The following is a 26,979-nucleotide window of genomic DNA, read 5'->3' on the forward strand; positions in this document are numbered from 1 at the left end:
TGTACAGATCTATAATGATATTGAAAAGCTAGAAACACAGGGTTATACCATATCAAGTGTCTCCAGCAAGAAAATGCTAGGAAATGTCTAGACTGTTCAAAATCAAACCAGAATTGCCAACAGCACACCAACGCGCCAGTTAGGTAAACACAATTTGGAATCGAAGGGAAAACCAAAAGTTCCTCCGTCTAACTATAAGACAACTATTTCAGGGTGGCAGGCATGCTGGTCTTGGCCTTTTCCGCTGCCAAATCCACTGCCTTGCGTAATTTATCCTTCTTGATGTTCTTGAGGTAGGCAAACAGGATAATGAAAAGAAGCTCCATCCTTTGCGAAAATTAGTACAAGCAGATGTTAATTTGGAAACAGAAAACATACCTCTCCTTGGTCATCATCAGCAGACCCTGGACCAAAAGACCCTTCAGGATCTGAGGTCCGATACCCTTGAACAGGGAAAAGAGACCCTCATTATCGACAATGTGCTTCATGACCTCACCGAAGGTCTTGAAGGGCTTGCCATTTCGGCTGGGTGGTGGGCGAGACTGCAGTCCAACCTTGGCAACAATCAGAGGCTGGGTTGCGATCGTGGCCAAAGCCTTGGACATGGCACCAAGCACTAAAATAATAATTAGCAATGCATTGTTAACCGAGAATTGCCATTACTCACAGAATGCCTCCCAGGGCTTGAGGTTTTTCTTCCCCGGGAAGAGAACATCCTTCAGACGCTGGTATGCGCCATAGGTGATGGCCGGGTTAACGACCAGGATCAAGCTGGCCTTCAGGCCGCGCCACAGGCCGGTCCAGCCGTCCTCGCTCTCGACCACCTCCCGACCCGTCTCGATCAACCCCTTCTTATCGCCCTTTGGCTGTGTCTGCTGCCGGGTTGTGATAACGGCCACTGGGATGGTGAAGATCTGAGCCACGGCACCGGAGACGGCGCCCAGGGAGAGCTCAATGGCTGTGCCGGGGGCCTGTGTCGACTTGGCTGAAGCCATGTAGAGCGTTCTTACGACGCTGTACCAATAGAAGTATGCGAAGTTTGTTGAGGCGACACCTAGAAGGGCTCCAGCCATTCCGGCGTACAGACCACTATAGCCCTCCTTCTCTGCAATTTTGGTAATAGCATCCATAGTCGATTCATAATGTTCGAGATCGTCGGTTTTCACGGCTCCATTCTTTTCTTTCACTTGTACTTGTAGTTTTGTCTTGACTCTACAGATTGGGAGAGATACAGTCAGCGGGTTTTGATCTGATAATTTGAGGATTGCGGGACCTCACAAGTCAAGTGGGTACACCATCGCGTTCGCAAGGACAGCTCCTGTCGCGCCTGCCACGGCGCTGCCCCATGGTGATAGAGCAGGTTTGGATTGACCGGCCATTATGTCGGTTAAGGGTATTCGAAATCAAGGGAACGCAATAAATAAGGATATGATCTAGGAAGAGGGCTCGGTTCTCTCAGCGGCCGGACGACAGGAGAAATATTGAGCGGGGCTCTACACTGCTTGGCTCCGAACAACGGAGAGAGTGGAATAAAAGAGAGAGCACAATGGGGAAATGTATAGAGATGATGATCATACCGAAGTCACCCGAACAACCAAAAAAAAAGAGACCGAGCCCATGAGCCGGAATTCACAAATGCACCTCGGCGTTATCACCTTAAATCGAGCCGAGGTCCACTTCGGTGCTGTTGAGGCTTATGTCATAACTTCCATTACATCATGTGTGTTTATTTTCACTTCTATTTCTCTGCTTCTGTAGTTCTCTAGTTTACTTTGTATAATTTATTATTATATTGTGTACAATATTTTCAATATAATAACCATTAACAAAGAAATCCATCCCTTCAAATTCAAGTCCCGGAATCTTCACCGGAATTAATAATGTAGGTGGTCCTCTCTCGGCTCAGCCGAATCCGGTAATTTACTTGCTGTTCGATCTGATTACACCCTACTCCACGACTACCGGTCAACGAGATGTCTAGACCTGCACCCACACAATCCTATATATCTCAAGCATTGGTATTTTTTTAATATATTTTTTGCACTTACTGTTGAAGGAACAAAACTAATGATTTGATAGAGCGCTGAAGAGGCGGTAGCCACAGCCACCTCCCAGAAAGCGGCATTGGAGGCAGCCATCAATGCCGCGGAACATTACATGAAAGCGCTGCGCCTGGCGCCCGCCGACGATAAAAAATACCTCGACACGAAATGCAAACAATTGCTGTCCAAAGCCGAGAAGATCAAGGCCGCTGACGACTGGAAGTCGGCTGCTCGTGCGGGGCCCCAGAAAGCCTTCCCTAGCTTACGGCCGCCCGCATCCACGCGGAAGCTCACTACCCGTGAAGAAATCATCATCCTCGAAGGCGCCAAACTCAACGGCTATATATTTCCACCATGGAGTCGTGCACCACCTCAGGATGAATTTGAATGCAAAGGGCAACCTTTTACGTATGTGGAAAATATCGCCCAATGCTGATTTTTGTTCTAACCGCGTATAGGGATGCGCCTGATTTACACCTCTCTGAATGCCAGAGAGAAATTTTTGCAGGCTGGAAACGACCGCATGATTTGTTACGGACAAAGAATGAGGCCAATCAGACCCACGATGAAATTGATCCAGCTATGTCGACTTCAAAACAAACAGATCTCGTGCAGGATGTCTTAACAGACTGTTCAGTGGTCGCAAGCCTCTGCGCCACAACATCTCGATCGGAACGAGGTTTAGGACAGGTATAGACTTATTTGATTCTACATCGACGAATTCTCGAAGCTAATTCGAACAGCATGCATCGCCGACACTGTACCCATGCAGTGAGGATAAGAACCCAACACTTTCGCATTCTGGGAAGTACATATTTCGCTTCTATTTCAACGGATCTTTCCGAAAGGTAGTGATAGATGATCGATTGCCCTCGTCGAAGACTACACGCTCACTCCATGTGATCGATCGCAATAACTCGAACTTTTTGTGGCCTGCCCTTGTGGAGAAGGCCTACTTGAAGGTCCGCGGAGGCTATGATTTCCCAGGAAGTAACTCGGGGACCGACCTTTGGGTGCTTACTGGTTGGATTCCGGAGCAAGTCTTTTTACATCACGACGATTCGACCTCCGATGAGATCTGGGGTCGTTTATACGGTGCCTTCTGGCATGGCGATGTGGTCCTGACTATCGGCACTGGGAAGTTGACCGAACGGGAACAACAAGGTCTGGGGCTAGTGGGAGAGCACGATTATGCTATTCTGGACTTGAAAGAAGTTCAAGGTCGTCGCCAGTTTCTGTTGAAGAACCCGTGGGCTGGTGCGGAACCCAACATACAAAGCAATCTGACGGCTGATATTGGTTCACTCAGCATGAATGATAAACCTCCCCTCTCCCCAGGGACGTTTTGGATGGATTGTGAACAAGTCCTCCTAAATTTTGAGAATCTTTACCTTAACTGGAATCCTGGTCTGTTCAAATACCGCGAAGACATCCATTTCACTTGGGATTTGTCGCATGGCCGAGTTATTGCGGGCTGCTTCGTGAAGAATCCCCAATTCTCCATCTCCAGTGATTCGGGGGGAACGGTCTGGCTGCTGCTCGGAAAGCATTTTAAGACAGACCATCACGAATTCAGTTCTGGGGAATCGGAAAATGAAACAGGCTTTATCAGTATCTACATCTTCCAAGCTAATGGCCGAAGAGTGTCTCTTAGCGATGGTGCGCTCCACCGCGGACCATACGTGGACTCCCCCAATACGCTCATGAGGCTGGAAATGCCTCCCAAGTCGACCTACACCGCAGTGGTCTCAGAGCAATCGCTCCCATCATCCACCCAGAATTTCACTCTCTCTGCATTTTCAACCGCACCTGTGGCCGTGGCACCCTCGCTAGATAAATATCTATGCTTGACTAAAGCAAGTGGTTCCTGGACAGCAATGACAGCAGGCGGGAATGCCGAATCGCCTCGGTACCACTCCAATCCACAATTCAGTATACGAATTTCCGAGCCGACAGATGTCTCGATCTTGCTCGAGACTACTGAAGCGGAGCTAGCTACTCATGTGAAAATCTTCTGGTCGAATGGGCAGCGCGTATCGCGCGTGCGAAGCCGAGACATCATTGCAGATAGTGGCGATTACCGGCGCGGATGCGCACTGGCCGAGACCAGATCCCTGGACAGAGGGACCTACACCATCGTCTGCTCCACCTTTGCACCTGACCAGCTTGGCCGCTTCACGTTATGGATTTCATCCACGATCCCGTGTGTAGTCCAGCCCTTGGTTTCCGAGTCTGCTGGACGGCGCGCCGTCCTATCCGAAGTGGGTGTTTTGTCTCCGGGTAAGGACCGGATGATAGCCTCGCTGCGGGTCTCTCGTTTGACACGGATCCGACTTATTGCGAGAAATAAGCGGTCCACGGTCGGCCCTCGCGCTGTTGCTCCATCTCCAGTGCTGATGACCGTGGAGCTGGGACAGGGGCCATACAAGGAGATATTGGCCACGTCAGAGGATGGAACTCACAGCGATGCTGCGTCTGGGGTACGAGTTGAAGACTTCGATTTGCTACCCAGTGCTGAATCACGCTATGTATGGATTGTTATTGAGCGCATTGGGGGTCCGGGAGGGCAAGTAGAAGATCACTTTGAAGTGGAAGCATTGGCGGAGGAGAGAGTGGAGATTGGAAAGTGGGCAATTGAAGATGAATGATACCCAGTATAGTCAGAAACACCCACATAGTACATATCATGAAATAGTTTCTAGTTTCACACATCTCCAAATTGTTCAAGACTGGTTCGGTAGATAAGAACCGATAGCTCGGCCCCGCACACGGGCGGTGGGAACACCGCGAGCTCCAAACGTCATTTATTCACCACATGCATCTTCTCCTTAACACGAACATCCTTAACAATGGCGAGTAATATACCAGCTGGACTTCGATCGGCAGACATCGGTCGATTTGCAATCAGGGCAGCTCAAATTGAGAAGGCTAAACCTGTGGTTGCCTACTGGTGTAAGTCGCAAGACCCCGCACAGAGCGCAACTGAACATTTGAGCTGATTGAACCCTAATTTCGTAGGCAATTTCCATATTGTGAACCAGATCATTGAAAGGGGTCTGCACAATGCCGATGACGAGATCAAACTCTACACGACAAACCTTGTGGATAAGCTGGAGCAGGTGAGTCAGGCTCCCTACCCTCCTTCCCTTCCTACTAGTCTATATTCCGCACTACGCGTTTGAGATTTAGCAGCTGATGAGATTGGTTTGGAATAGTTCAAAGTAGAAAATCCAGAAAATGATACGGTGACAGACACTGTTGCGGCGAGCGCCTATGTCGAACAATTCGGATTGGAGGTATTCAGCCGTGCTGAGGCCGCTATGAACGCCAACAAAGTCACAAAGTGAGTTCCCCAAGTGGTTCTGTAAGCTACAATGGCTAATAACCCAAAAGGCAAACGGGAGATACTTTCCTAGCAGCGGCCACGTTCCTTGAACTTTGTTCGATCTGGGGGCCCCTTGACCCAGAACTTGCTGGGCGGATCAAATTCGCCAAATTCCACGCAGTCCGGATTGTTAAAGCTCTCAAAGCCGGGGAAGATCCCAACGCGACAAACCCCGCACCAAAGCAGGAAGAAGAACTCGTCGACGACCCAGACGTCCAGGCATTTGATGAATCGGTAGCGGAGCAGGCCTCTAAGCCAAGACAAGCCTCTATCGAAGAGATCCCAGACGAGTCCGACCGACTTGGACGAGAGCTAGCTCGGAAATCGACTCTCGATGAATCGCTTCATCCATCACGTACATCTTCAACGCCTCGTGGCCCGCCCGAGATCCCTTCTGTCCCTCGCAACGCACCTGGTTCTCCTCTGCAACCGATGGACGTGGATGATACCAATACAGGCGGCTTAGAGCTCCCATCGACCCCAGCAACCATTGGCGGTTCCTCTTCAGTGCCTAGACTTCCAGATACCCCGACTGCATTCCAGTCTTTCCCTCCGCCGTCCGAGGAACCATCCGTCTCCACGCCAGATCCAGCTTCGTTCTACGATACCCCAGGTCCTAGTGCTCCTATCCCGCCCCCGGTTGCTCCGGCATTTGTTCCGCCCCCGGCTGCCAACGTCCCGATCGCACCGGCTCCCTATGTCCCGCCGCAACCATCACACGGTCTAGATGATAACACTGTGCAGTTGGCGCAGAAGCATGCTCGCTGGGCGGTCTCTGCTTTGAATTTTGACGATGTTGACACCGCTATCAAGGAGCTCAGGAACTCGCTGAAATTGCTAGGCGCATCATGATTCTATGGGCTTGTATGATTTTCACCTTTGCTTACTCTTGCGGTTGTTAGAGCACTATGAATATACCTTGCTTTGGCTATTATGAAATGTATTGGATTTGACCAGTGTAATCCGTTCGTCTTCAATTTGACCTGTCTCATATTTATTCATCCCGAATTCCCACCGAGGATCTGCTAGGAAATTTCTTTGGACTGTATAGTCTTGTACTGAAGCCCGATAGACACCTGCAATACCAGCAAGTCTCGTCCATTCATTGTTGTTTTGCAAAATTTGGTAGACCGGATAATGTTGTTGACGAGATCTGAGTTCGAGCCGTTGGCGAGTCTGCCGGGTTGTATGTACTCCGGTATTATATTTTGACCGGAACCTGGCCCACAATACGCGAATCTTGCTAATTTGAAGATACCGCTGAACACGGAGAAGGCGTAGGTTTGTTGACCGGTGGTTTCACCGAATCCGTTCAGAGACCCGCTTCCATTGGAAAATTAATTTCTATCACGTGGTTGAAAGGGGTACGGCACGCAAGATCGGGTCCACTATCCGACTCCACCTGTTCCAAGATTCGAGGAGAGTTCTGAATGTGGGATTGGCTCCGTGCTTCAATTGCACACCAAGGAAAGTCCGAGTTTTAACCTTAAAGTATAGGATTTGAATATTGTCTCTTTGAATTGATACGCAAGTTGTACAGATTATATCAAAAGGTCGAAAGGTCTTATATAGAATCGCCCTCGGGCTCTGCACTCGCTTAGTCTGGTCTAAGTTGTGGATATAGTCTGTGCTTTGGTGCATTTCTTGGAAAAATTGTCTCACCGTATACTCCGCACCTTAATCACGACTTAATTGCAAGAGAGATAAGCTTATTTACCATCGAACAAATGTTAGATGGCTCCCTAAACCATTTAGATGCTCTAATCCTCACCTTTACCTACACCCTGGACCTACGGCACATCGAGCCTACCTTTTCTGTGAAGGGAATTGACTCGTTTTTACTCAACCTATGGTCTACCAGCGGCAGCTTTTTTAGAGCCGGCGAGCAAAAGATGGAACATAGAAGAATAGTGTGCGACTTCCAGCTACACAATGATATTTAATACTACCAAAGATATTATAGCTGTCAACATACATACGCAATTGTGCACCCTCGCTTTTTACACCTTTGATATTGATTGATGCCGGCCTGGTCATGAAATTGAGACTTATATTAGAGTTTAGGGTCTCTAAACAGCCAAATATATACATATTTCAAAGCTATTATCTTAGATTTTATCTCGCGAACTACTTGGACTCGCTCTAGACCACGAGATCTACCCATTAGTACCTTGTATAGGGACTCCCAGCGTTTGTGGTATGACCAGAGAAGGTAGGGAATGTGTCACAGTGCTCCAAGATCTGTTTTAAAGAACATTTGCCAACATCTACCTGAAATTGTGACATTCCTCTAATTCTGAACTACCTTTTGTTCCATATGTTCATTTGGCGGCCCTTCTGAGAAGATTCCATAGAATTGGACGAGGCCAAGCAAGAGCCGCTCACCGTCTTCTCTGAGTTTCCGCGCTGTTCCATTATGTGCCGTGCTCGTGTTGGTAAGATCGACCCCCCGCCTCATCAATAAGATGCCCCGCCCTGGTCCCGTTGTCCCCTCCCTTCCTTCCCGATTGTGTGCAGTGCCCGAAGACCCCTGCTCGTGGAGTTTCAACCCCAACTATTATTAGAATAGTTCTTCTTCAAGAGCAGTGTGTATGACTGCAATTTTAAATGGGAGTAATGTTCCGAAATTGCTTTTGATGACTCCATGTAACGTCTGTACGCACATTGAATGGCTCAACTCGCAACATTCTAGTGTTTCATTTAAGCCCAAGATCATGCCTACAACATAGTAGTTATTCTATGGGAAACTACTATGGTAAAAACTAAAACAAATTAACTCAAATGGATATCTAGTCAAATTAAGCATAGAAAAGGCTTATCATCGCATCTATGGTTCGGGTGATCGGAAACCCAGTACCATGGCACCAACAGAGATATCGAGTATTTGGGACTATAATAAAGTACACAGAGCAGAGTACACACAAAGGACACATTGATTTGGTATCACATAGTACAACATACAATATAATGTAAATTTGACCTTCCAGTAAAATGAGTGGAATTCCAACCTCGCACTAATCCCACTAACACCCACTTATCTCCCCTCCGACGTCACAGGTATATGCTGGTGTTTCCACTGTAACCCACTCGCTATCAACGTGGATTAACCGGCTTGGCAGGGGAGATGCGAATAATAATTCTTTTTTAGTTTTTTTCTTTTTTTTTCTCTTTTCTTTTTATTCCATCTAATAATATTCTTCGGATTCTTTTTCTGAACTGTTTCCTTTTAGTCCCCTTTGCCCGTTTAGTCCGCCCCCTCCTTTCTCCCGTTCCTTCGACTTCCCCCCTTTCATTCTCCTGAACCTGCGGGGAGACCTTTTCGCTTTCACATTTAAAATGGCCGACGCCAAAAAACCCGCTGTTCTGATTGTCGGAGGTCTCGGTATGTCTTTCTATATCTTTCTTTATCTTAATACTATTCCCTTCCGAAACTGACATCCCCCGTTTTTAGGCTTTATCGGTCGACACCTCGCGCTATACATCCACGAGAACAATCTAGCCTCAGAAGTCCGTCTGGTAGACAAAGTCCTCCCACAATTGGCCTGGTTAGCCCCAGAATTCGAAGAAGCATGTTCAAAGGACAAGTTCGTCCAGGCCGATGCCAGCCGTGAACGTAAGTGACCCAACCCGAATCCTCCCATCCCAAAACACAAATTCTTACCTAAACTCCGATCCCCCACAGAACATTTCCCGCGCATCTTTGACCGAGCCAATGGCGAACAATTCGACTATGTGATTAACTGCGGCGGCGAAACCCGTCACTCCCAACCAGACGATGTCTACGAAGTGCGCAGCTACGCCCTCTCCCTCGCGCTCGGAAAGGAAATCGCCCGACGCGGTATCCCCGCCTTCATCGAGACCTCCACCGCGCACGTCTACAAGGGTGGCTCGACACCACGAAAGGAGACAGACAAACTCGCCCCGTGGCACAAGCTGGCCGCGTGGAAACTCAAGGCCGCGGAGGACCTGCTTAAAATCCCGAACTTGCAGTACTGCACCTTACGTCTGCCCCACGTCTACGGCGCTTATGACCCGGGCTACTTCGCCACGGGAATTTGTCTGTCTGCCGTCCACGTAGATCTCAAGCAGGAATTGCAGTTCCTGCACACTAAGGACTTGAAAATTAATACCCTGCACGTTAAGGATGCCGCGAGTGCGCTGTTCGAGGCTGCTAAGTGGCGCGCTGCGAAGGGCTTCGTCGATCCCAAGGATGGCGTTGTTACTTTCAATGTTGTTGATCACAATGACACGAAACAAGAACATGTTGCTAATGCCTTGACGGAAGTGTTCGGTCTTAAGGTTGGGTTTGTCGGGTCGCTTGCTTCGCAGCTCGCGAAGCTGAACCTCGACGATCTCCTCGATGATATGAATGAAGTCGGTTTGCAGACTTGGGCTGAGCTCATCGAGAGGGCCAATATCACGCGGCCTGGACCGATCAGTCCGTTCTTAGAACGTGATATCCTCAGGGGTGAGGATATGTCCATTGATGGCTCGAAGTTCGAGAATGAGGTTGGCTGGAAGCCATTGTACCCGACCTTTGGGGCTGACAGCGTCCGTGAAATCGTGGACAGCTACAAGCGCATGGGCTGGTGGCCATGAGAAGAGGAGTTCCATTAGGTTTCGGATCTTTCGGATCTCTTTCTTTTTTTTCTTTGTTCTTTGTCCTTTTTTCTTTTTGAAGATATCCCGTCCGTCGGTTATTTTACTCTTTTCTATCTTTCTATCTTTGTCTTTCCCCCCATGATTCATTAACGGTCTTTCCCTACCCGATGAGGAAAATCGGTCACCTCATCCCATTGTGTCCGAAAAATGATGCATTGAATCTCCCTACGACACGACCATCTCATGATCTGCATCCCCATACACTCTCCCGTCTACATTTGCTCCCCTCTCTCCGACCTCTTGAAGCTATTTATCCAGACAAACCTGTCTAGCATCGCTAGATGTGAATTGACCTTGTACTGTAATTGATAATCGCTGTTATATGGGGGGTTTTCTCTTATTGTTTCCTGCATATATGTTTCTATTCCGGTTTCTTCCCTTTTATCTTTATCTTTTGCATGGCCCTGCATTGGCAGCATATTGAGCCCTTCTCTCGTTTTGATATTCTATCTCCATCTCGAATCAATGTTTTCTTACGTACCTTCGGACTAGAAATATGGCGCTAGGCCTATTCTTGTACATCATGCATAGACCCTGCAGATATGTTGTGCAGGTTCCACAGAGGATATATCCACAACCCAGGTCGAAGAGCTACCTCAATACATATGCTTGAATGTCACATAAGTACTACGTGGGACTGCGAGTGGGAGAGAATGACCTATGACAAGAAACAATTGAATGAATTAATTCGAAACTTCTAACCCTATGACCGAAATGAGAAGAGCAGCGGAGCAGAAACTGTGCAAGATGTCCGACTGCCATGCATGAGTGTGTGTGCATTGAACCAAGCCACCCAGCCAACCGAATCGATGGGTCTTTTGTGATGTGATGTAATGTTTTTTTTTTTTTTTCACTTTTCTTTTTTCCCTTGTGTATACTTGCGTATACCGATCGTATCGTACCCACGGCCGCCACTAATGCAGGCTCGCACCCTGAGCCAAGCCACCATAACGAAAATCATGAAAAATGCCATTGGCAGCGTCAATTCTTTCTTAAGCACGCGAATGCAACCAGGGATCCAAATGGATCAATGGCTAGATTTGAACGAATAATTTGACCAACAAACAAAAGAAAGCAACCTCATCTTGCCAAGGCAGACTGAGTGAAACCGAAAATATAGACGTAGAAACTAATGTGCACAAAAGATAAGGAAGGCAAGCGAGTAACCAGGGGGATGGGTGGTGAATTAGAACTCCCAGTCCTCCTCAACGGACTTGATCGCCCACTCGAACTTCTCACGTAGCGCTTTGGAGAAGAACTTTTCAATTGGAACATCGTACTTCTTGCTGAAGACAACAGTGAGGCGAGGATCAATGTAGTTCTAATGCGAATAATTAGCTGGTGACGTTGTAGGAGTAAGACAGGAAAAAAAACCCACGATTTTCGAGGTACCCAGGGCAACCTCCTTGTTGTCTTCCTTGTCTTGAGCCTGGAGGGACATCGTTTCGACCCGCTGATCGATCTTGGTGATGGAATTTTCGAGCTTTTCAACCGTTGCGCCTCTGGCCTCGGCCTCGACCTTGCCGGTTTTATTCTCTTTCTTGAACTTCTTCTCCATCTCTTTCACAACCTGCAGACGCTCCTCGAGCTCGGAAGCCTTCATTTCCTTCTCGCCATCAGCAACGCGCTTTTCGTTGTCCTTCTCGAACTTCTTGGAGATTTTGGTTTTCTGCTCCTCAATCAAGAAGGCTTGGTGTTCTTCGATCCATTCTTTGTCAAGATCCTCATCGATTTCGAAGAATGCCGAACCCTTCTTCTTCTTCAGAGTTGGGTCCAAGTCAAGCATTTGCTGCTTCAGCCGCCACTTCTGGTATCTAAGGCCCTTGATCTGTATATCCAAATCTACATTAGCAGGGTGCCTCTCGCCATGAGAGCGGAATAGAGAAAACTTACCCGTTCACCCATCTTTTCCATCGCAGTGGCATGGCCAGCAGTGACAGTACGCTTGTGGTTACACAAGATGGCAACCTTACGGTTGGCATCGTTGTATGCTTTCACCTTTTCGGCGATGGTACCGCCGGAGGCATTCATCTCGTTGAGAACACGACCCATGGTATAAGACGCGTTGTAGGTACGGAAAACCTTCGCGGTTAGACCTGGCATGTAGTTGGCAAGATGCTTATTGAGGGCAGAAGTCTTTTATTTGTCAGTAAGAGTCAAGACTGCAAGAAAAAAAAGGAGGACATACCGTAAGGCGGTCGAAAATTTCATCTCCGTTCTTCTTGGGTGCCTTTTTGAAGATCTTCAGGTTCTTGAAGACTTGCAGATCGACTTGCACTTCATCGTAGAACCGAATACTATCCTTACCCAAGAAATCGAAGACGACAGTGTTGGGAGGCTTCAGCGTAACATTCTCATACTTCAGAGAACAGCAACCGACGGTTTCAGCCTCGTCTTCACCTTTCTCGTTTCCAGCACGCAGGGCAAACTGATCAATAAGATAGACTGCCGTGGCCTTCTGTCGTTCGACCATCATATCATGTTTGAGGTTCTTCTGATAATCCTTGCGGATTTTCTCAATGTGCTTCTTGAGTTCACGGGCTTTCTCGAATTTCTTGAAATCGCTTTGTCCCTTGACATCGGAGTTGGCTGCCAGCATGACGTACTTGTAGTTGCCATTGATATTTTCTTGCCACATGGCAAGCCAGGTGCCTTCCTGATCGTGCTTCACCTCCTTCCACTTGTGGCCGGGGGGTGGCGGTGGAACCTTCGCATCTTTTCCGATATTGATCGTGATTTGCTCAGGTTGCACACGGGTCTTGACACGTCCGGTCTTTGGGTGCTCACCGCGGCCACGGAACAGAGAAGGCGGTTCCACACGGAAGTTACCCACCTTCTGCTTGCGACCATCCCACACACAGAACTGGTAGGGAGCTTCTTGTTCATCTTTCAAGGCCTTAGCAGCCTTTTTCTCCGCGGGTGGCAGGTTTCTCTTTTCTTCGCGTTGAGCATCGTAGAAATCAAAGATAGGCTTGAAGTCGCATTTTGCGAACTCTTTGATGTCGACCTTATTGCCCTTGGGATCCTTCGCTCCACCGGTCTTCTTGATGACCTCTTTGAAGTCACCGAAGAAGTTCTTTTGGAACACAGGATTTTCGACGTTGTGCGTTGAGTTCAGCATGGTGCCGAAGAAGCCAGCAACCTCTTCAGCTTCAGGTTCAAGAGAGACAGGAACACCGTCATATTTCATCTTGACATTCTTAGGCAGCGGTTCATATTCGGGAGGGAACACCACGCCATTGTGTTCCAGAGTCGTCCACTTGATGGTTCCATCGCCCTTGCTATGGTCTTCCCACCAGCGGTACTCCTCCTCCTCTTCCTCCTCCTTTTCTTCGGCGTCCTGGCTTTCTGCCTTCACCTTGGCTTTGCCTTTTTTGGCCGAGGCAGGTTCAGCCTTCACCTTCTTAGGGGCAGCTTTGCTGGTGGCCGGCTCTTTCTTGACGCCGTTTGTTTGTTTCTTGGCCGCAGCAGGTTTGCGCGCAGGTTTGGCCTCCTTCTCCGCCGTTTGTTCAATCTTCTTCTTTTGTGCGGCAAGCTTCCGCTCAATAGGAACGTCTGAATCAGACTCATCCCCGATGGATGTTTCCGCGGCCTTGGGAAGTTTGCGTCCGTTGCGTGCCAAGGGCACATCGTCATCGGTCTCGGGATCTTCATGTTTCACAGATGTACGCCGGCGTTTGCTCTGTCGAATGGTCAGACGCTTCAACCGAAAGCGACAGTATGGTCGCACTGGGAATAACAAGGGTCATCCCGTGATGGGGGTAGGCGTACCAAAGGCTCATCTTCTTCGCTGCTTTCTGCTTCTGCGTAGGACTTCTTTTCGCCCACGCTGGTCCGAGATTTGCGCTTACTGGCACCCAGCGCGTCTTCTCCATCTTCCATCTTCACATCCTTGTCTTCCACGGGACCGAATCGAATGGATATTCCGGGATCGACATGGCCGTTCGTGGCGGGGCTAGAATCCGCCATCTTGACGACGTCGGGAGACTTTGGGGAAGCTAGAAGTGTAGAAGCGCTATGTTAGATTCCAGTTCAAGTTAATGTTGGGAGAGTGAGGGAAGTGACGTCAAAGTGCGAGATGTAAGATCGAGTACTGGTAGGAAAAGTACAATTGTGCAGAGATTAGAGGAGACATAGATATGAGAAGACTAAGTGCAAGGAAAGCGAAGGTTCGCGACAAATTGTATAGGTGTATAATGACAGCCGAATCACCCGAGGAACGCACCTTTACCACGTCCATTGGCGCGCATGAGGGGTGCATCATCCTCCGAGGAGCTCATGGTGGTAGTCCTTGGACTAGCAAAAGGGAGACGAGGGTAAAATGAGAGAAATCGTTGTTTTGGTAAGGGGAGGCGTCCTCGTGCGCCGAGTCGGACAAATTGAGCCGCCTGGTAGGAGGAAAGCAAAGAAATTCTGACCAATGAAGAGTAAGAATATGGCTATAAGATATGCTGCATCAATGATACATGCATATAGGGGATGTTGCGGGTGAATCCGGAGGAACAGAGACGAGAGGATTGAAAAGACGTGAGGAAAGAGAGAAAAAGGTTGGGGGAGACTTGGAATGGAGGAATGCAATGGGAAAAGAGGCCCTGAGAGACTCTCAAGGTATGCCTGAGGCGTTAAGTGATGTTATGTAAATACTTGGATGCCTGAGGCATCATACTGCGGTGGAAGTCGGAATGGCGCACCGTAGATGCTTGCCCCTTTCGGTTTAGCGGCAGCACGGAGACAGAACCTCCCTGGTTCTCAACTTCCTTCCCGACCAGCGAGGCATCCCCGTCTAACCTTCGTCACTCTCCTCCTCTCCGCAGTCACTATCTGCTCGTTCAATTTCTTCTTTAAATCTCTCCCATAATGTTCTCCCGTGCCGTCCGCCCGGCCCTGCGGGCTGGTGGTGCCGCCGTCGCTCGGTAAGTCTTCATCCGATACCTCGTGCCAAAGTCCTTCCACCCGACGTACTCCGACGCAACCACCTCGACACAATTGGAATTGCAAAATATGCTGGATGTTAGAGAAGACGAGAACGACAATTGCTGACTGCGAAATCAAGCCCTGCCCCCGCCAATGCCGCCACCTTCGCGACTTTGCGTGAGATTGAGGGTCGTCTCAAGTCCATCAAGAACATTGAGAAGATCACCAACACCATGAAGATTGTTGCGTCCACTCGTCTTACCCGTGCTCAGAAGGCCATGGACGAATCCCGCGTCTATGGTAAGACCTCCAACACCGTTTTCGAGCAGGCCGAGACCAAGCCTCTGGAGGACAAGAAGGTTCTTCTGGTTGTTGCCAGCTCCGACAAGGGTCTTTGCGGTGGTATCCACTCTGGTCTGAGCAAGGCCACCCGCCGTCTTTTGGCCGAGAACCCCAACGCCGACGTTGCCATTCTCGGTGAGAAGGCCAAGGCTTCGCTCTCCCGTGCCCACCCCGAGAACATCGTTCTGAGCTTCGCCAACGTCTGCAAGGACATCCCCACCTTCGCCGATGCCCAGGCTATTGCCGACCAGATCGCTCTCCTGCCCGAGGATTACGCCAGCGTTCGCATCATCTACAACTCTTTCATCAACGCTCAGAGCTACGAGCCTGTCACCATTGAGGCCTACTCCGAGGAGGCCATCACCCAGTCCGGTGAGATTTTGTTATGCCCAAGCTGTTCATTGAGTTTCAACTAACCTTTCCAATGTAGCCAACATCTCCTCTTACGAGGTTGATGATGAGGTTCTGACCAGCCTCCGCGAGTACGCTCTTGCCAACAACCTCTTCTGGGCCATGGCCGAGGGTCACGCCTGTGAGATCTCCGCTCGTCGCAACGCCATGGAGAACGCCTCCAAGAACGCTGGTGAGATGATCAACAAGTATGTTTTACCTCCAATGACTTCAGAATTCGTCTCTAACAGCCCTCTAGGTTCCAGATCTTGTACAACCGTCAGCGCCAGGCCACCATTACCGGCGAGCTGGTTGAGATTATCACCGGTGCCACCGCCAGTGCGGATATGTAGAAGCTTTCTTCTGCAGGACCAAGTCGGCTTTAGTGTAGACTTGTTCATATTTAGATCGACCTTCAGCTTGTGTAAAATCAGAGTCAATCCATTTCCATTTCATATGTACAGATATTCCCCTTGTGTATAACTTCAATCTAGGTTATTCAACAAACCAGTTGGATAGGTTTTACTATTCAATGGGACACTATAGTCTCTACTTAAATAGGATCACCTGTGTGTATAACCCTAACCCTGGAGACTACTAGACTACTAGTACCCAAACGGTCATCTTCTTTGTTTGACTTCTGCCATCCCATGTGATCATTGGACTATGTCTTTTATGGCTTATTTTCTTTCGTCAATGGGATCTGATTCTTTGATCAATGGGATTCGGTTTACAATAGCATTATAGCATTATCTACAATAGGATTTCATCATACTTATACCCGGTGCTTCTCTTCCTCTCTCTCTTCCTCCTTTCCTTCTTCAAAAGCTCTTCCTTGCTCTTGCTGTTCTTGAATCTCATGCTGAAGCTTCCTTCTGCGTCTTTGTTCTTTATTTCACTCTTGTTCATCTTCCTCTGGTGCTCATACTTTTGTTTTTTTCTATTCTCATTCTCCTCTCCAATCTCACTCATACTTCCAGTCCTATCCTCTTTTTTTGGGCATCTACAATTGTCCATCTTTCCAACTCAATTCTCTACGTTTGTGCGGTGAGTTTTTATATCGTCGCCATCCCAACGGTTTCTTCGGAGGCTGTTTCCCACACCTTCCTCACGGCAGATATATTCTGATTACCTACATGCCTTCATATTGATCTCACATTACTCTCTGCCTCTATCTCTCTCGTTTTATCTACCTATTCCAAGATCAGCAACGAATAATTATCAACGAATAATTATCTTCAAGTCAACACCCACATATAACAGAACACTGACATCCATTTTTCAAGACTTGTGTGGCGGCAAATATGTCGACCGCCAATGTGACGATTGATGCCTATGCCATCCTAGGCGTTGAGCGAAATGCCAAACTCTCTGACATCAACATTGCCTACAAACGCCTTGCCTTGAAGCTCCATCCAGACAAGGCTGGAGATTCCCCCGCGACCATTGATCGATTCAGAAAGGTACGTCTACAATACCAGGAGTATAAAGTTGCCGAACATCACTGACAAGCCATTTCAAACAGATTCAAAATGCTGTTGAGGTTCTCCGTGACCAAGACCGTCGGCGCTTGCTTGACGAGGCTCTGAAAAAGAAGACCAAGAGACATCTAGATCCCGAGGATGACACATCAGCTTGGGCCTACAAGCACAACCACACTCGTCCCTCAAAGCGAGAACGCCATGGATATGATTTCTTCCACTGGCCGGGCCTATTTACAGAGTCGGCATCTAGACACAACCCGAGACATCAACGCCAGCACACCTTTAGCTACTACTACAGTTATGGAACAAGTGTGCACATGGACCCGGAGTCCACCGAATCCAGGGCCAAACGAGCGCAATTTGAAGCAGAAAATATCCAGTGGGAGAATGAGTGGGCTGGTATTGACCCGGAAGTGCAAAAGGCACGAGCAGAGCTCCGCAAGAAAAACATGCGAGCTCGAATGAAGCGTGACCTAGAAGATTTGGCGAATGACCAAGATGAAGGTACCCTATATGCCGATATCGTTGACCAGGTTGTCGAAGGAGCTTTGGACGACCTCGACTTCACTCGTGGTCATGGGTTGAATGATTTCGTGCATGTCTTGCCTGACGAGGATATCAACACCTGCAACCCTGCCGACACATTCGACGAATTTCCCTATGAATACGCCAAAAGATTCCGCTCCGATTCCGAGGGTCCAGTTCACTCAGATTGCGCTTCAAGTCCTCGGTCTTTTGCTAGTGATGGTTCGTCCTTTGACTTCTCAGCAAGTAGTAACTCCACCGACTACACCTATTCAGCCAACAATCACTCGAATTTCAAGCCCACCACCGTCGAGGATGACGAATCTACCAGTGATGATTCTAAATCTGATGCTGACAAACTCATCAACTCCTACATGGTGGGCCACGATTCGTTGCTCCCTCTAGTCTCATTCCTCAAGCAAAAGCTCGCCGACCCCAATGGACGTTACACCCTCAATGACCTTGGTGGTGAGCTCAACGGACTTATGCTGGAGACCTATTGTGGCTGGTTGGAAGAAGTTCGTCTTTCAGCCCCGGATGCCTCGCCAATTACAGTTCGAAACGATCCTAAGCTTTGCTCCCACCTTGGGCTATGGTACAAGGATTTCTGTCATCCCGTGTGCAATGTTTGCAACTTGTGGATGCCCACTTTCAACCTCACCTGTCCTGGCTGCGGCCTGAAGGCCTGTGTCAGATGTAAGTTCGATGACGGTTATGACTCTCTCTCTCGGCGTCTGTTATGCAGGAGCAATGATTGATCCACATGTTGGATCACATGTGTTTTCTGTTCTGCCTTTGTTTCTTTTTTTCTTTTGTTAGCTCGGTCTGGTTTACTCTTTGGTCTGGATTCTCCGATGTGGTTGGGAAAATGGGGTAGGATAGATACCTCGGGGGCCTTTTCGGTCTTATTATTATTATTTTTTTTTTTTGTTAAACTTCTAAAGAAAGAACATCACTTCCAGACGCACCAATCATTCCATTGAATTTAATAAATCTGAGTCAAGAGACCACTTCCTTCTCATGCACGGATACTATCTTTTGCTGAATATATATCTGATTCGCCAGTACATTTACTTCTCGACTTCTCGACTTCTAATCCTACCCCACGTCCTCCTTCTAGGAGACGAGTTTGTTTCTTTGTGTTTGATTCGACCGAAACAAATAATAGAAATTACTTTTCAGCCACTTTATAGTCCTTGAATAAAGTTGATGATTTTCTTGTCTCCCGGGTGCCGCTGTGGCTAGTTATACAATTTGTGTTGATCATCGAAAAGAAAACCGGCGACAGACACACGACCGCAAGCAGGGCTTTGCTGGAACCCACCACGGTGCCTGAGACCGGAAGACAAGGGACCCCGGGGAGATTGAACCTCCATACGTGCTGACCCTGCCCGGGCCTGCTGCCTTACTATAGGTACGCACTTGAAATTAGCAATTGAATGCTTACACCTGTCAATTGAATTTGACACAAAAATAATCGTTTATGCGGCCTTGTGTCTTTTTAGATGTTCTTTGAGATGTATACGAAGACAGTAAAAAAAGCACAGTTTGTATAAGAGACTTATCTATGTTACATGTATATGTGGATATTTACAGGTTGCATACAAGGTCTTCCAAAAGGTTAATAACCCCTGCCATCACACTAGGAAAAAAAAGAACCGAAACATAGCGACGTGTAAAAGGGAATAAATAGAGATAGAGTGCAGGTTGAATACCATAATGTCATATATAATGGAAATACACGGAGTTGGGGATTGAAATCCTAACAGTCTACGGACCGCTATAATATCGTTCTCTATGTAACGTCCCTTACATATCATCTTTACCCAAATGTATCGGATATGTAGAGTCCTGACGGTGTTAAAGGATAAAGGCTTATTCATCTTCAATTCATTTATCAAACCGGTAAATCACTAGCTCTCGATTGCAATTCTCGCCCACCAGATATCTCTCGCCACCAGCGAGCTTCCCCCTGCCGACAAAATCGAAATTGTCACAAGTGACGCTCGAGCGGGGTGTCCGGATAGTCAAATAGACAATTTGATCTTGGATCCACGTCCAAGGATCGAAGTGAAGACAAAAGCCAAGATCAGGCTCGAGTACAGTCACTTGAGAAATGACACCAAACCAAGGATCTGTCATGATAAGCCCATCGGACTTCATACTCTCTGCTTGCATGCTGCAGTTCCCACGGTAAGGTGGTAGAATCCCCTCGAAGTCCCGGCGCCAATGGGGCCCATTTCCGACTAGAGGAATGCTCGTAGTAATAGGTTGAGGAAACCCGAACGGCTCAGGTGGTTGGTCTTCCGGCCGAATGCAAACATTTTCTGTAATTTCGACTGCCTGGCCATCATTCGTAATTTCTAATCGTTGAATGCTGGGGCATCCTCGCTGTCGGATGTTAAAGAACTCCAGGTCTCGGAATCCAAATCGTGCCACGATTGATGGAGAGTCATCAGGTGAGTCATCTCTCAGTCGCCCTGTAGGATCCAACGAAGGTCGATATGATGATGGTTTCGATATGTCCCAGACAAACAAAGACTCGATGGGGGCGTCCTCGTCGGCGGTGTACAAGCTGCGATTTGGCTGCCATATATAGATCACATAGTGAGTGTTGCTATGAGAGGAGAAGAACCGATCTCGCTCGCTCAACGGATGTCCCAAAAACATAATCTTCCATTCATTGCGCGGGACAACGTTCCAGCCCTGATCCTCACTTCTCGTCACATCAAAAGAAGATGCGAAGTGACGATGCACGCCATCGCTATCATTCAACCAGTGAAAGGCCTTCGGTTCAGCCCACTCAACGACGAGCAAGCTTTTCTGTAGACGTACTCGACGAATAACCTTGCCGCGAGTAATAAATGGCACCATGAACTGTCGGTCTGACTCCAGATCCATGAGCACAAGAAACTGATGATCGGCACTGGGGTAGACTAGCAAACCATCCTCGAAAGTCCATAAAGCTTCGGAGAATTGTCGGTCAATAAAGCGCCTCATATGACTGGCATGCGACTCCCATGGCTGTACCTGATACCATTCCCGGTCTCCAGCGCTGCCAAAGTCATCGCAGAGGCGGTACTTCTGGATAGAGCGGGGTTTGCCTCGTTTTAGGTGATCATATCGTGAAGCAACCTGGTCGAAAAGACAACGGCCCTGGTCTTGATTTTCAGATGACGTTTCTGAGCCTAAGCTTTTGACTTCTTCTGTCCATGGGAATTGTTTCTTCAGGAGTGGGAGTAGGATGGTCGGGTTGCTAAAGGCTTCGTTCCAGGCACGCGAGACACGGCGACATCGGACTAATTCGTTTGGTTCTAAGTAGGCTAGGATCATCCAAAAAAGTTCGCCAGGTAGAAGGACCACATCATGACCCTCTTTTGAACTGGCCATTGCTAGGTTGTGTGTATCAAAGAGAAAAGGGACGGAATCTTTGGAGACGGACAAGTTTATAGGATGTTGATTATTCAACTAGATATTTTGATATACTGACAATTATCATACTAACTCAAGACAAATATGCATATTAACATATTTGATGCCTCTAATATATTTCCCTACATAGTACCTCAAAATAGCATAGTCGTAGCCAATTCCGCACGCCAAGAGCTTCAGGACACCTTGCGTAATGTTTCGGACCATCTGTCTTTTCTTTATTCCGCTTTGGCTTCTTTGCTGAATCTCAGCTCTGCCTTGAAATTCTCCTTTAACCATGCTGCACAGTGCCAGTCTTTTGCTTGTGTCGCTCCTTGCGGCACTGCCTGTTAACGCCGATGGACTATACACTAAGAATTCGCCGGTGATCCAGTTGAATCCCAAAACCTACAAGTCGCTCATTGCGAATTCGAATCATACCTCGGTGGGTATCCTTTGTTTTCTTAAATGTATGCAATCAGCTAATGCTTGGCTACTCCAATAGATCGTCGAGTAAGCTATCCCGGACTATAGCTATAGCTATCTATCTAGCTATCTAGCTCTCTAGCTCTCTAGCTCTCTGCCTCTCCCCTCCGACCTTCACTCACGCTTGTCACTTAGATTCTACGCGCCCTGGTGCGGCCATTGCAAGAACCTCAAACCTGCCTACGAAAAAGCCGCGAAAAATCTCGACGGACTCGCGAAAGTCGCCGCGATCAACTGCGACGATGACGAAAACAAACCCTTCTGCGGACAGATGGGTGTCCAAGGCTTCCCGACCCTGAAAATCGTCACACCTTCCAAAAAGCCCGGAAAGCCCCGCGTCGAGGACTACCAAGGCGCGCGAAGTGCCAAAGGCATCGTCGACGCAGTCGTCGACCGCATCCCCAACCACGTGAAGCGCGCAACAGACAAGGACCTGGACAAGTGGCTTGGACAAAACGAGGACCGGCCCAAGGCCATCATCTTCACAGAGAAGGGTACAACCGGCGCGTTGACCCGCGCCCTGGCAATTGACTTCCTCGGCGCAATTGACATCGCCCAAGTACGGAACAAGGAAACCGCCTCCCTGAAGAAGTACGGCGTGACCGAAGTGCCAGCCCTTGTCCTCATCCCCGGCGGCGATGCCGAACCGAAAATCTACACCGGCGAGATGAAGAAGAAGCCCGTCACAGAGTTCCTGAGCCAAGCGGCTACACCAAACCCGGACGCCTCACCCCGTTCCGCCTCCAACTCCAAGCCCAGGCCGAAACCAAAGTCCAAGCCCGCTTCTAAGCCTACCGTTGTCGACGACGCCGAAGACATCAAACCCACCGCCTCCCAGGACCAGGATGAAACAGAACCCTCCGCTAAGCCGGTTCAGGTCCCCATCCCTGCTCCCGCAATCCCGACCCTCGCCACCCCCGAATCCATTGAGTCAGCCTGTCTCACACAGAAGTCCGGCACTTGTGTGCTAGTCATCCTCCCCGAGGCGAGCGAACCCGACGCCGCGCTTCCAGCGTCTGCTACTGAGGCACTCGAAAGTGTCGCTGAGATCGGTCACAAGCACGCCCAGCGTGGAACGCATCTCTTCCCGCTGTATGCTGTCCCTGCTATCAACACCGGGTCCAAGTCTCTGCGTGAGGCATTGTCGTTGGATGGCCAGACGGTTGAGATTATCGCGTTGAATGCGCGCCGCGGTTGGTGGCGTCGCTTCAGCGGTGCTGATGCGGACTTTGGAGCTGTTGCTGTTGAGTCTTGGGTTGATGGGATTCGGTTGGGTGAGGGCGCCAAGCAGAAATTGCCCGAGGGGATTGTTGCCGGTGTTGAGGCTGAGGCTGAGGCTGAAGCTGAAGCTGAACCCGAGGCCGAGGTTGAGCCTGAGGCGGAAGCTGAGGTTGAACCCGAGGCCGAGGAACAGGCCGTTGAGCATGATGAGTTGTGATTCATTTCAGGTCCCTGGAATGAGGTCGACGCTAGTTGATGCTAGTTTGGTGGTCTCTATCTAGTCTTCATTTTTCTTCTTCTAGTTTTGAAAGCGAATCGCATAAGCTTATGTATCCAATGTATCAAGCTGTTAGGGAATATACTATATCCCATCTATCTCTACGGATCGATCTGTTGTAGGCATAATAAACACATGATTCATATCTATGTACAAGAGACGGATATCCTGTGGAAACATGAACCTTGAAGAATAGACAAATACTAGACACAAGCAAGTCTTTTTAGACCCAAGAAACCGAACACCGTACATTAATGCAGAAAGAAAACTGTCCAGACCCTAAATCATTCAGCGCTTTTTGCGGCCCTCGGTGCCTTTCTTGATCATCTTTTGTCTCTTCGAGTCAATCTCCTTGTCGTAGATGTCGCGCGCAGTCTCGATCTTCTTGCGCTTGGAAGACTTGGAATTGTCAGGTCCATCACTGTGGGCTGGAAATCAGTTATTGTTGTTTCAATAGACAGGAAACGCGATTGAAAAACTTACAGGTTAGCTGCGGCCAGAGCACGCTGCTTGGCGAGCATCTCCTCATCGATCTGCTTGCCTCCTTCGCGGAGCTCATCCTCGAGGCTGATGGGCAGGGGCTGGAGGCTGACTTCGGGCTCGTCGTCGTGAGCGGCAGAGGTCTCAATACGGACCTTCTGGGCGGGCAGAGATTTCTCGATATCGCTCTCGATGATATTGCGGAAGTGAGTGGAGATCTTGCGGACAATCTTGAGGAACATGGCGAGGAGCTGGGAGGAGGGGAGGTTCAGTTCCTTCTCGAGGTCGTCGAGGTTCTTGTGCTGCAGGCCGATGGCGAGGAGGATGGATTGCTGCACGCCGGAGAGGCTGACCTTGCCATCGAGACGATTGGCAAAGTAGTATTCGGAGAGAGCGGGGACCAAATCCAGGATGACGTGGTAATCCAATAGGTTGTTGGCGTAGCTGTCCAGACGCTTGAGATCGAAGGGAGAGAAAGCCTCATCAAGGTCGGACTTCTGCAGCATGCGCGGCTTGAACTTGGGGTCCTTCTTGGCACCGGAGTTGGCAGACTCGCAGATGCTGAGAGAGAGGACGGACGGGAACTGTCCGAATTGGTAGGACATCAGGGCGAGGAATCGCTTGTGGAAATCGCGCGCGTAGGCGCTCAGCCAGGCGTCGTCAGTCTCTCCGGTGGAGAGGGTGCGAACCATCACACAGGAGTGCTCTCCGGTGAGTTCGTTGGGGGTCTGGCGCAGATACACAGGGACGAAAGAACCACGCTTCCAGAACTTGTGGAGGGATGGGGTAAGGCCGTAGCTGACACCGATGTAGTCGAGGGCATCAGGGCGACGTTCACTCAGCTTGCCGAACAGCGGAGGCATGGAGCGAATGTCACGGACGTGGACGTTGTCATCCAAGAGGCTAGAACTGGCGAGCTCTTCGTCCGTAACACGGACCATTTGCTCTTCAGCGGCAGTGCTCTCCTCCTCCAAGTTAGTGAACTTGCCCTCGAAGAAGTCGACCAGGAGCTCCATAGCCCGGGAACCGTATCCCATACCCACATATTCGGGGTTGGTTGCGATACGGACAACACGAGCACCGGAGAGACTAGCGAAGTTCTCATCCTGGAACTGTTGGCTGACCAACCACGGGATGAGATCACCTCCTGCGCGCTGGCCACGGCTCAAACTGTTGAGCACACTCTGGCGACTGATGCGACCCTCAAGAGCGACCTGAATGACACAAAGTGGCTCGGGTAGCTTGGTGGCTCCCTCATCGATAGGCGGGACGAGTACATAGAGTTGGTGAGCGGGAGCATCACTCATAAGCTGAAGGTCGTTGGGTGTATTCTTGTAGTGACTGGCAACGTAGAGTGCCATCATCTGCTGCAAGAACTTCTCGGAAACAGGGTGGAAGGAGAACAGGGTATCACGGTTGACCTGAAGAAGCTGGCACTGCGAGGGGTGAGGGCAGCCTTGTGTGTTCATGTGCGACTTGGGAAGAGTAGCGTCGAGGCAAAGGACCTTGTTCAGCCACTTCTCAACAGAATCACCCGGGGCATATCGAATGGGCTCTGCGAGAGTGATCTCTCGCAAGGTTCGACCAGTGAGGTTCTTGTCGGCACCCTTGGCTGACTTGCCTGTGCTGCGGTCGGCGACATCGGTATCGTCTGTCTTGACTCCGCTTCGGGATTGTTCGCGCAGCTGCTGAATCAACTTCAGAGACAGAGACCGGCCCGTGCCTTCGTATCCATTAATAGTGGAGGACATGAACACCAGGTAAGGTCCCATCAACTTGCGCACCAATGGCAGAGGGATAGCTGCGGCCTCATCGATAACAAGAAGCTCTGCCTGTCCCAAGACTTGCGCATCCTGGGGCTGAATGTACTGGATGGTTTGACGGTGGTTGCGGTGAATGTTGACACGCACAACGGCCTTGTTGAAGTCGGGGTTGGTCGACTGCAGGATGGTGTAGTCAACGTGGTCGAGATATCCAAGTGCATCGAAGCCCTTGAAAATGAACTCGAAGAGTGTCTTCAAGTTCTCTGGGCTGGGAGAAGTGATGAAGATGTTGCTGTAGCCGTGAGCGACAGCCGCGGCAATGGCGACACCGAGAGCGGCGGACTTTCCTCGTCCACGACCAGCAGTCAGTGTAACGGTGCTCTTCAGCGTCTTTTCAGCGATAGCATCAACGAAGGTCAGGAGCGCCTTCGCTTGATCCACGGTGCGAGCCAAGTTGAGCAGAGGGCCCACGGGCTTTGAGTCGGCCAAACTCTCCTTGATTTCCTTCAATTCTTTCTTCGTGCCGAAAGCTGACTCGTCGGTTGTTTCGGGAGCGGGAAGGGGCTTTACGGTCTTGCCGCCGGAGATGGGCAACACGTTCAGCTCGTCGTCGACCACCAGACAAGAATCGCAGCTTCCGAGGGACAGGATGAATCGCTCGTTGAAACGAGCTACAACATCATCGTGAGCCTCTGTTCGGTATCGCGAGTGAATATCCATGGACATGGTGTAAAGCTGCTTCAGACTGGTCATGCTCTTCAAAAGCAGGATCACCAAACCTCCACCCTCGACGGTCTCGACGGTTCGTGCAAGCAAATTGGGAGTCATGGCCTCGAAGTCCTGCAACACACACATGCCGTAGGTGTTACCCAAAATCTTCTCGGTTTCCTTGTAGTAGACATAGCGGATCTGGTTGAGGGTGATGAAAAGTTCGAATGGGTCTTCCTGGTTCGGTTCGCGAATGCCACGCTTGACCTCCTTCTTGATCTTCATTTCGCGCTTCTTGCGGTGACTGGTAAAACCGAGAAGGTCCTTCTTATAAGCCCATAGTACCGACTTGTTCTGCTTCACGTCCACGCTGGACATAATATAGTGAAGGTGCACGATCACATCCTTGGCGTGGTCACCAACAACCACGAAGAAGCTGCGCTTCTTCTCCTGCACACCATTTCGAATAAGAGCGGGAATCCGCGAGTCAATCGCCTTGCGAGGCATGGCGATTCGGAGTAGTGTTGATTGGAAAAAAAACACTTAGCTTCGTCTTGCGACCAAAAAACTTCCCGCCGGTTAGAAAAAAATGATACTGCTGTCTGACACCGCCCGAGGGGATACACCGCCCGGTGCCTTTCTCCAAATTACATAAGTGCATGTATCACGTGGCTGCGAGCCTTGGAATTGCCAGGGTCATCCTAAATAAGTAGGCGGTATATCTCAGGGCCAAAACGGGCAGTATAATGAGCTCTACAGATTACCCCTTTGTTCCTTTGAGTCATATGGCCAACTGGAGATATACTTAGAAGATTAGTATGATATTTGATCTGAGGATGACAAGCTTAATCGAAGACAACCCCTTATTTTTCCTCTTCCAACGTCTTTC

General features: G+C 49.3%; 10 protein-coding genes across 10 annotated transcripts; 6 read left to right on the forward strand and 4 right to left on the reverse strand.

Annotated features, from left to right (window-relative positions):
• Positions 1-203: 203 nt before the first annotated feature.
• N7487_006096 (putative peroxisomal carrier protein) lies at positions 204-1,379 on the reverse strand (the record flags this gene model as incomplete). Its single annotated transcript, XM_056873843.1, has 4 exons — positions 204-327; positions 379-616; positions 668-1,212; positions 1,279-1,379. 4 exons carry the CDS (start codon positions 1,377-1,379, stop codon positions 204-206), a joined length of 1,008 nt encoding a protein of 335 aa, XP_056731563.1.
• A 594-nt stretch (positions 1,380-1,973) lies between these two features.
• Positions 1,974-4,690, forward strand: N7487_006097 (calpain-like protease PalBory; the record flags this gene model as incomplete). Its single annotated transcript, XM_056873844.1, has 4 exons — positions 1,974-2,018; positions 2,080-2,450; positions 2,501-2,732; positions 2,786-4,690. The coding sequence occupies 4 exons, from the start codon at positions 1,974-1,976 to the stop codon at positions 4,688-4,690; spliced, it is 2,553 nt and encodes an 850-aa protein (XP_056731564.1).
• A 201-nt stretch (positions 4,691-4,891) lies between these two features.
• N7487_006098 (uncharacterized protein) lies at positions 4,892-6,279 on the forward strand (the record flags this gene model as incomplete). Its single annotated transcript, XM_056873845.1, has 4 exons — positions 4,892-4,994; positions 5,061-5,161; positions 5,258-5,385; positions 5,436-6,279. 4 exons carry the CDS (start codon positions 4,892-4,894, stop codon positions 6,277-6,279), a joined length of 1,176 nt encoding a protein of 391 aa, XP_056731565.1.
• A 2,484-nt stretch (positions 6,280-8,763) lies between these two features.
• Positions 8,764-10,026, forward strand: N7487_006099 (NAD-dependent epimerase/dehydratase family protein; the record flags this gene model as incomplete). Its single annotated transcript, XM_056873846.1, has 3 exons — positions 8,764-8,809; positions 8,879-9,040; positions 9,110-10,026. 3 exons carry the CDS (start codon positions 8,764-8,766, stop codon positions 10,024-10,026), a joined length of 1,125 nt encoding a protein of 374 aa, XP_056731566.1.
• Positions 10,027-11,275: 1,249 nt separating this feature from the next.
• On the reverse strand, positions 11,276-14,369 carry N7487_006100 (DNA topoisomerase 1; the record flags this gene model as incomplete). The annotated part of the gene is made up of 6 exons (XM_056873847.1): positions 11,276-11,410; positions 11,468-11,917; positions 11,983-12,225; positions 12,278-13,771; positions 13,861-14,087; positions 14,315-14,369. 6 exons carry the CDS (start codon positions 14,367-14,369, stop codon positions 11,276-11,278), a joined length of 2,604 nt encoding a protein of 867 aa, XP_056731567.1.
• A 487-nt stretch (positions 14,370-14,856) lies between these two features.
• Positions 14,857-16,202, forward strand: N7487_006101 (F1F0 ATP synthase subunit gamma). The gene is made up of 4 exons (XM_056873848.1): positions 14,857-15,002; positions 15,143-15,717; positions 15,776-15,944; positions 15,995-16,202. Exons 1-4 carry the CDS (start codon positions 14,947-14,949, stop codon positions 16,086-16,088), a joined length of 894 nt encoding a protein of 297 aa, XP_056731568.1. The 5' UTR covers positions 14,857-14,946; the 3' UTR covers positions 16,089-16,202.
• Positions 16,203-17,039: 837 nt separating this feature from the next.
• On the forward strand, positions 17,040-18,502 carry N7487_006102 (uncharacterized protein; the record flags this gene model as incomplete). Its single annotated transcript, XM_056873849.1, has 2 exons — positions 17,040-17,198; positions 17,261-18,502. The coding sequence occupies 2 exons, from the start codon at positions 17,040-17,042 to the stop codon at positions 18,500-18,502; spliced, it is 1,401 nt and encodes a 466-aa protein (XP_056731569.1).
• A 1,132-nt stretch (positions 18,503-19,634) lies between these two features.
• On the reverse strand, positions 19,635-21,134 carry N7487_006103 (F-box protein; the record flags this gene model as incomplete). The annotated part of the gene is made up of 1 exon (XM_056873850.1): positions 19,635-21,134. One exon carries the CDS (start codon positions 21,132-21,134, stop codon positions 19,635-19,637), a length of 1,500 nt encoding a protein of 499 aa, XP_056731570.1.
• Positions 21,135-21,453: 319 nt separating this feature from the next.
• On the forward strand, positions 21,454-23,079 carry N7487_006104 (putative disulfide isomerase; the record flags this gene model as incomplete). Its single annotated transcript, XM_056873851.1, has 3 exons — positions 21,454-21,600; positions 21,661-21,668; positions 21,732-23,079. The coding sequence occupies 3 exons, from the start codon at positions 21,454-21,456 to the stop codon at positions 23,077-23,079; spliced, it is 1,503 nt and encodes a 500-aa protein (XP_056731571.1).
• A 348-nt stretch (positions 23,080-23,427) lies between these two features.
• Positions 23,428-26,597, reverse strand: N7487_006105 (ribosome biosynthesis protein KRE33; the record flags this gene model as incomplete). Its single annotated transcript, XM_056873852.1, has 2 exons — positions 23,428-23,560; positions 23,623-26,597. The coding sequence occupies 2 exons, from the start codon at positions 26,595-26,597 to the stop codon at positions 23,428-23,430; spliced, it is 3,108 nt and encodes a 1,035-aa protein (XP_056731572.1).
• Between the last annotated feature and the right edge of the window lie 382 nt (positions 26,598-26,979).

The sequence above is a fragment of the Penicillium crustosum genome, assembly GCF_028827405.1.
Source record: "Penicillium crustosum strain IBT 35664 chromosome Unknown utg000002l_segment0_segment0, whole genome shotgun sequence".
In the NCBI taxonomy this organism is placed as follows: domain Eukaryota; kingdom Fungi; phylum Ascomycota; class Eurotiomycetes; order Eurotiales; family Aspergillaceae; genus Penicillium; species Penicillium crustosum.

Coding starts and splice junctions, on each gene's coding strand:
- N7487_006101 (XM_056873848.1), top strand. CDS start 14,947: ATGTTCTCCCGTGCCGTCCGCCCGGCCCTGCGGGCTGGTGGTGCCGCC. Junction 15,718..15,775: donor GGAGGCCATCACCCAGTCCG/GTGAGATTTTGT, acceptor TTTCCAATGTAG/CCAACATCTCCTCTTACGAG. Junction 15,945..15,994: donor GCTGGTGAGATGATCAACAA/GTATGTTTTACC, acceptor ACAGCCCTCTAG/GTTCCAGATCTTGTACAACC.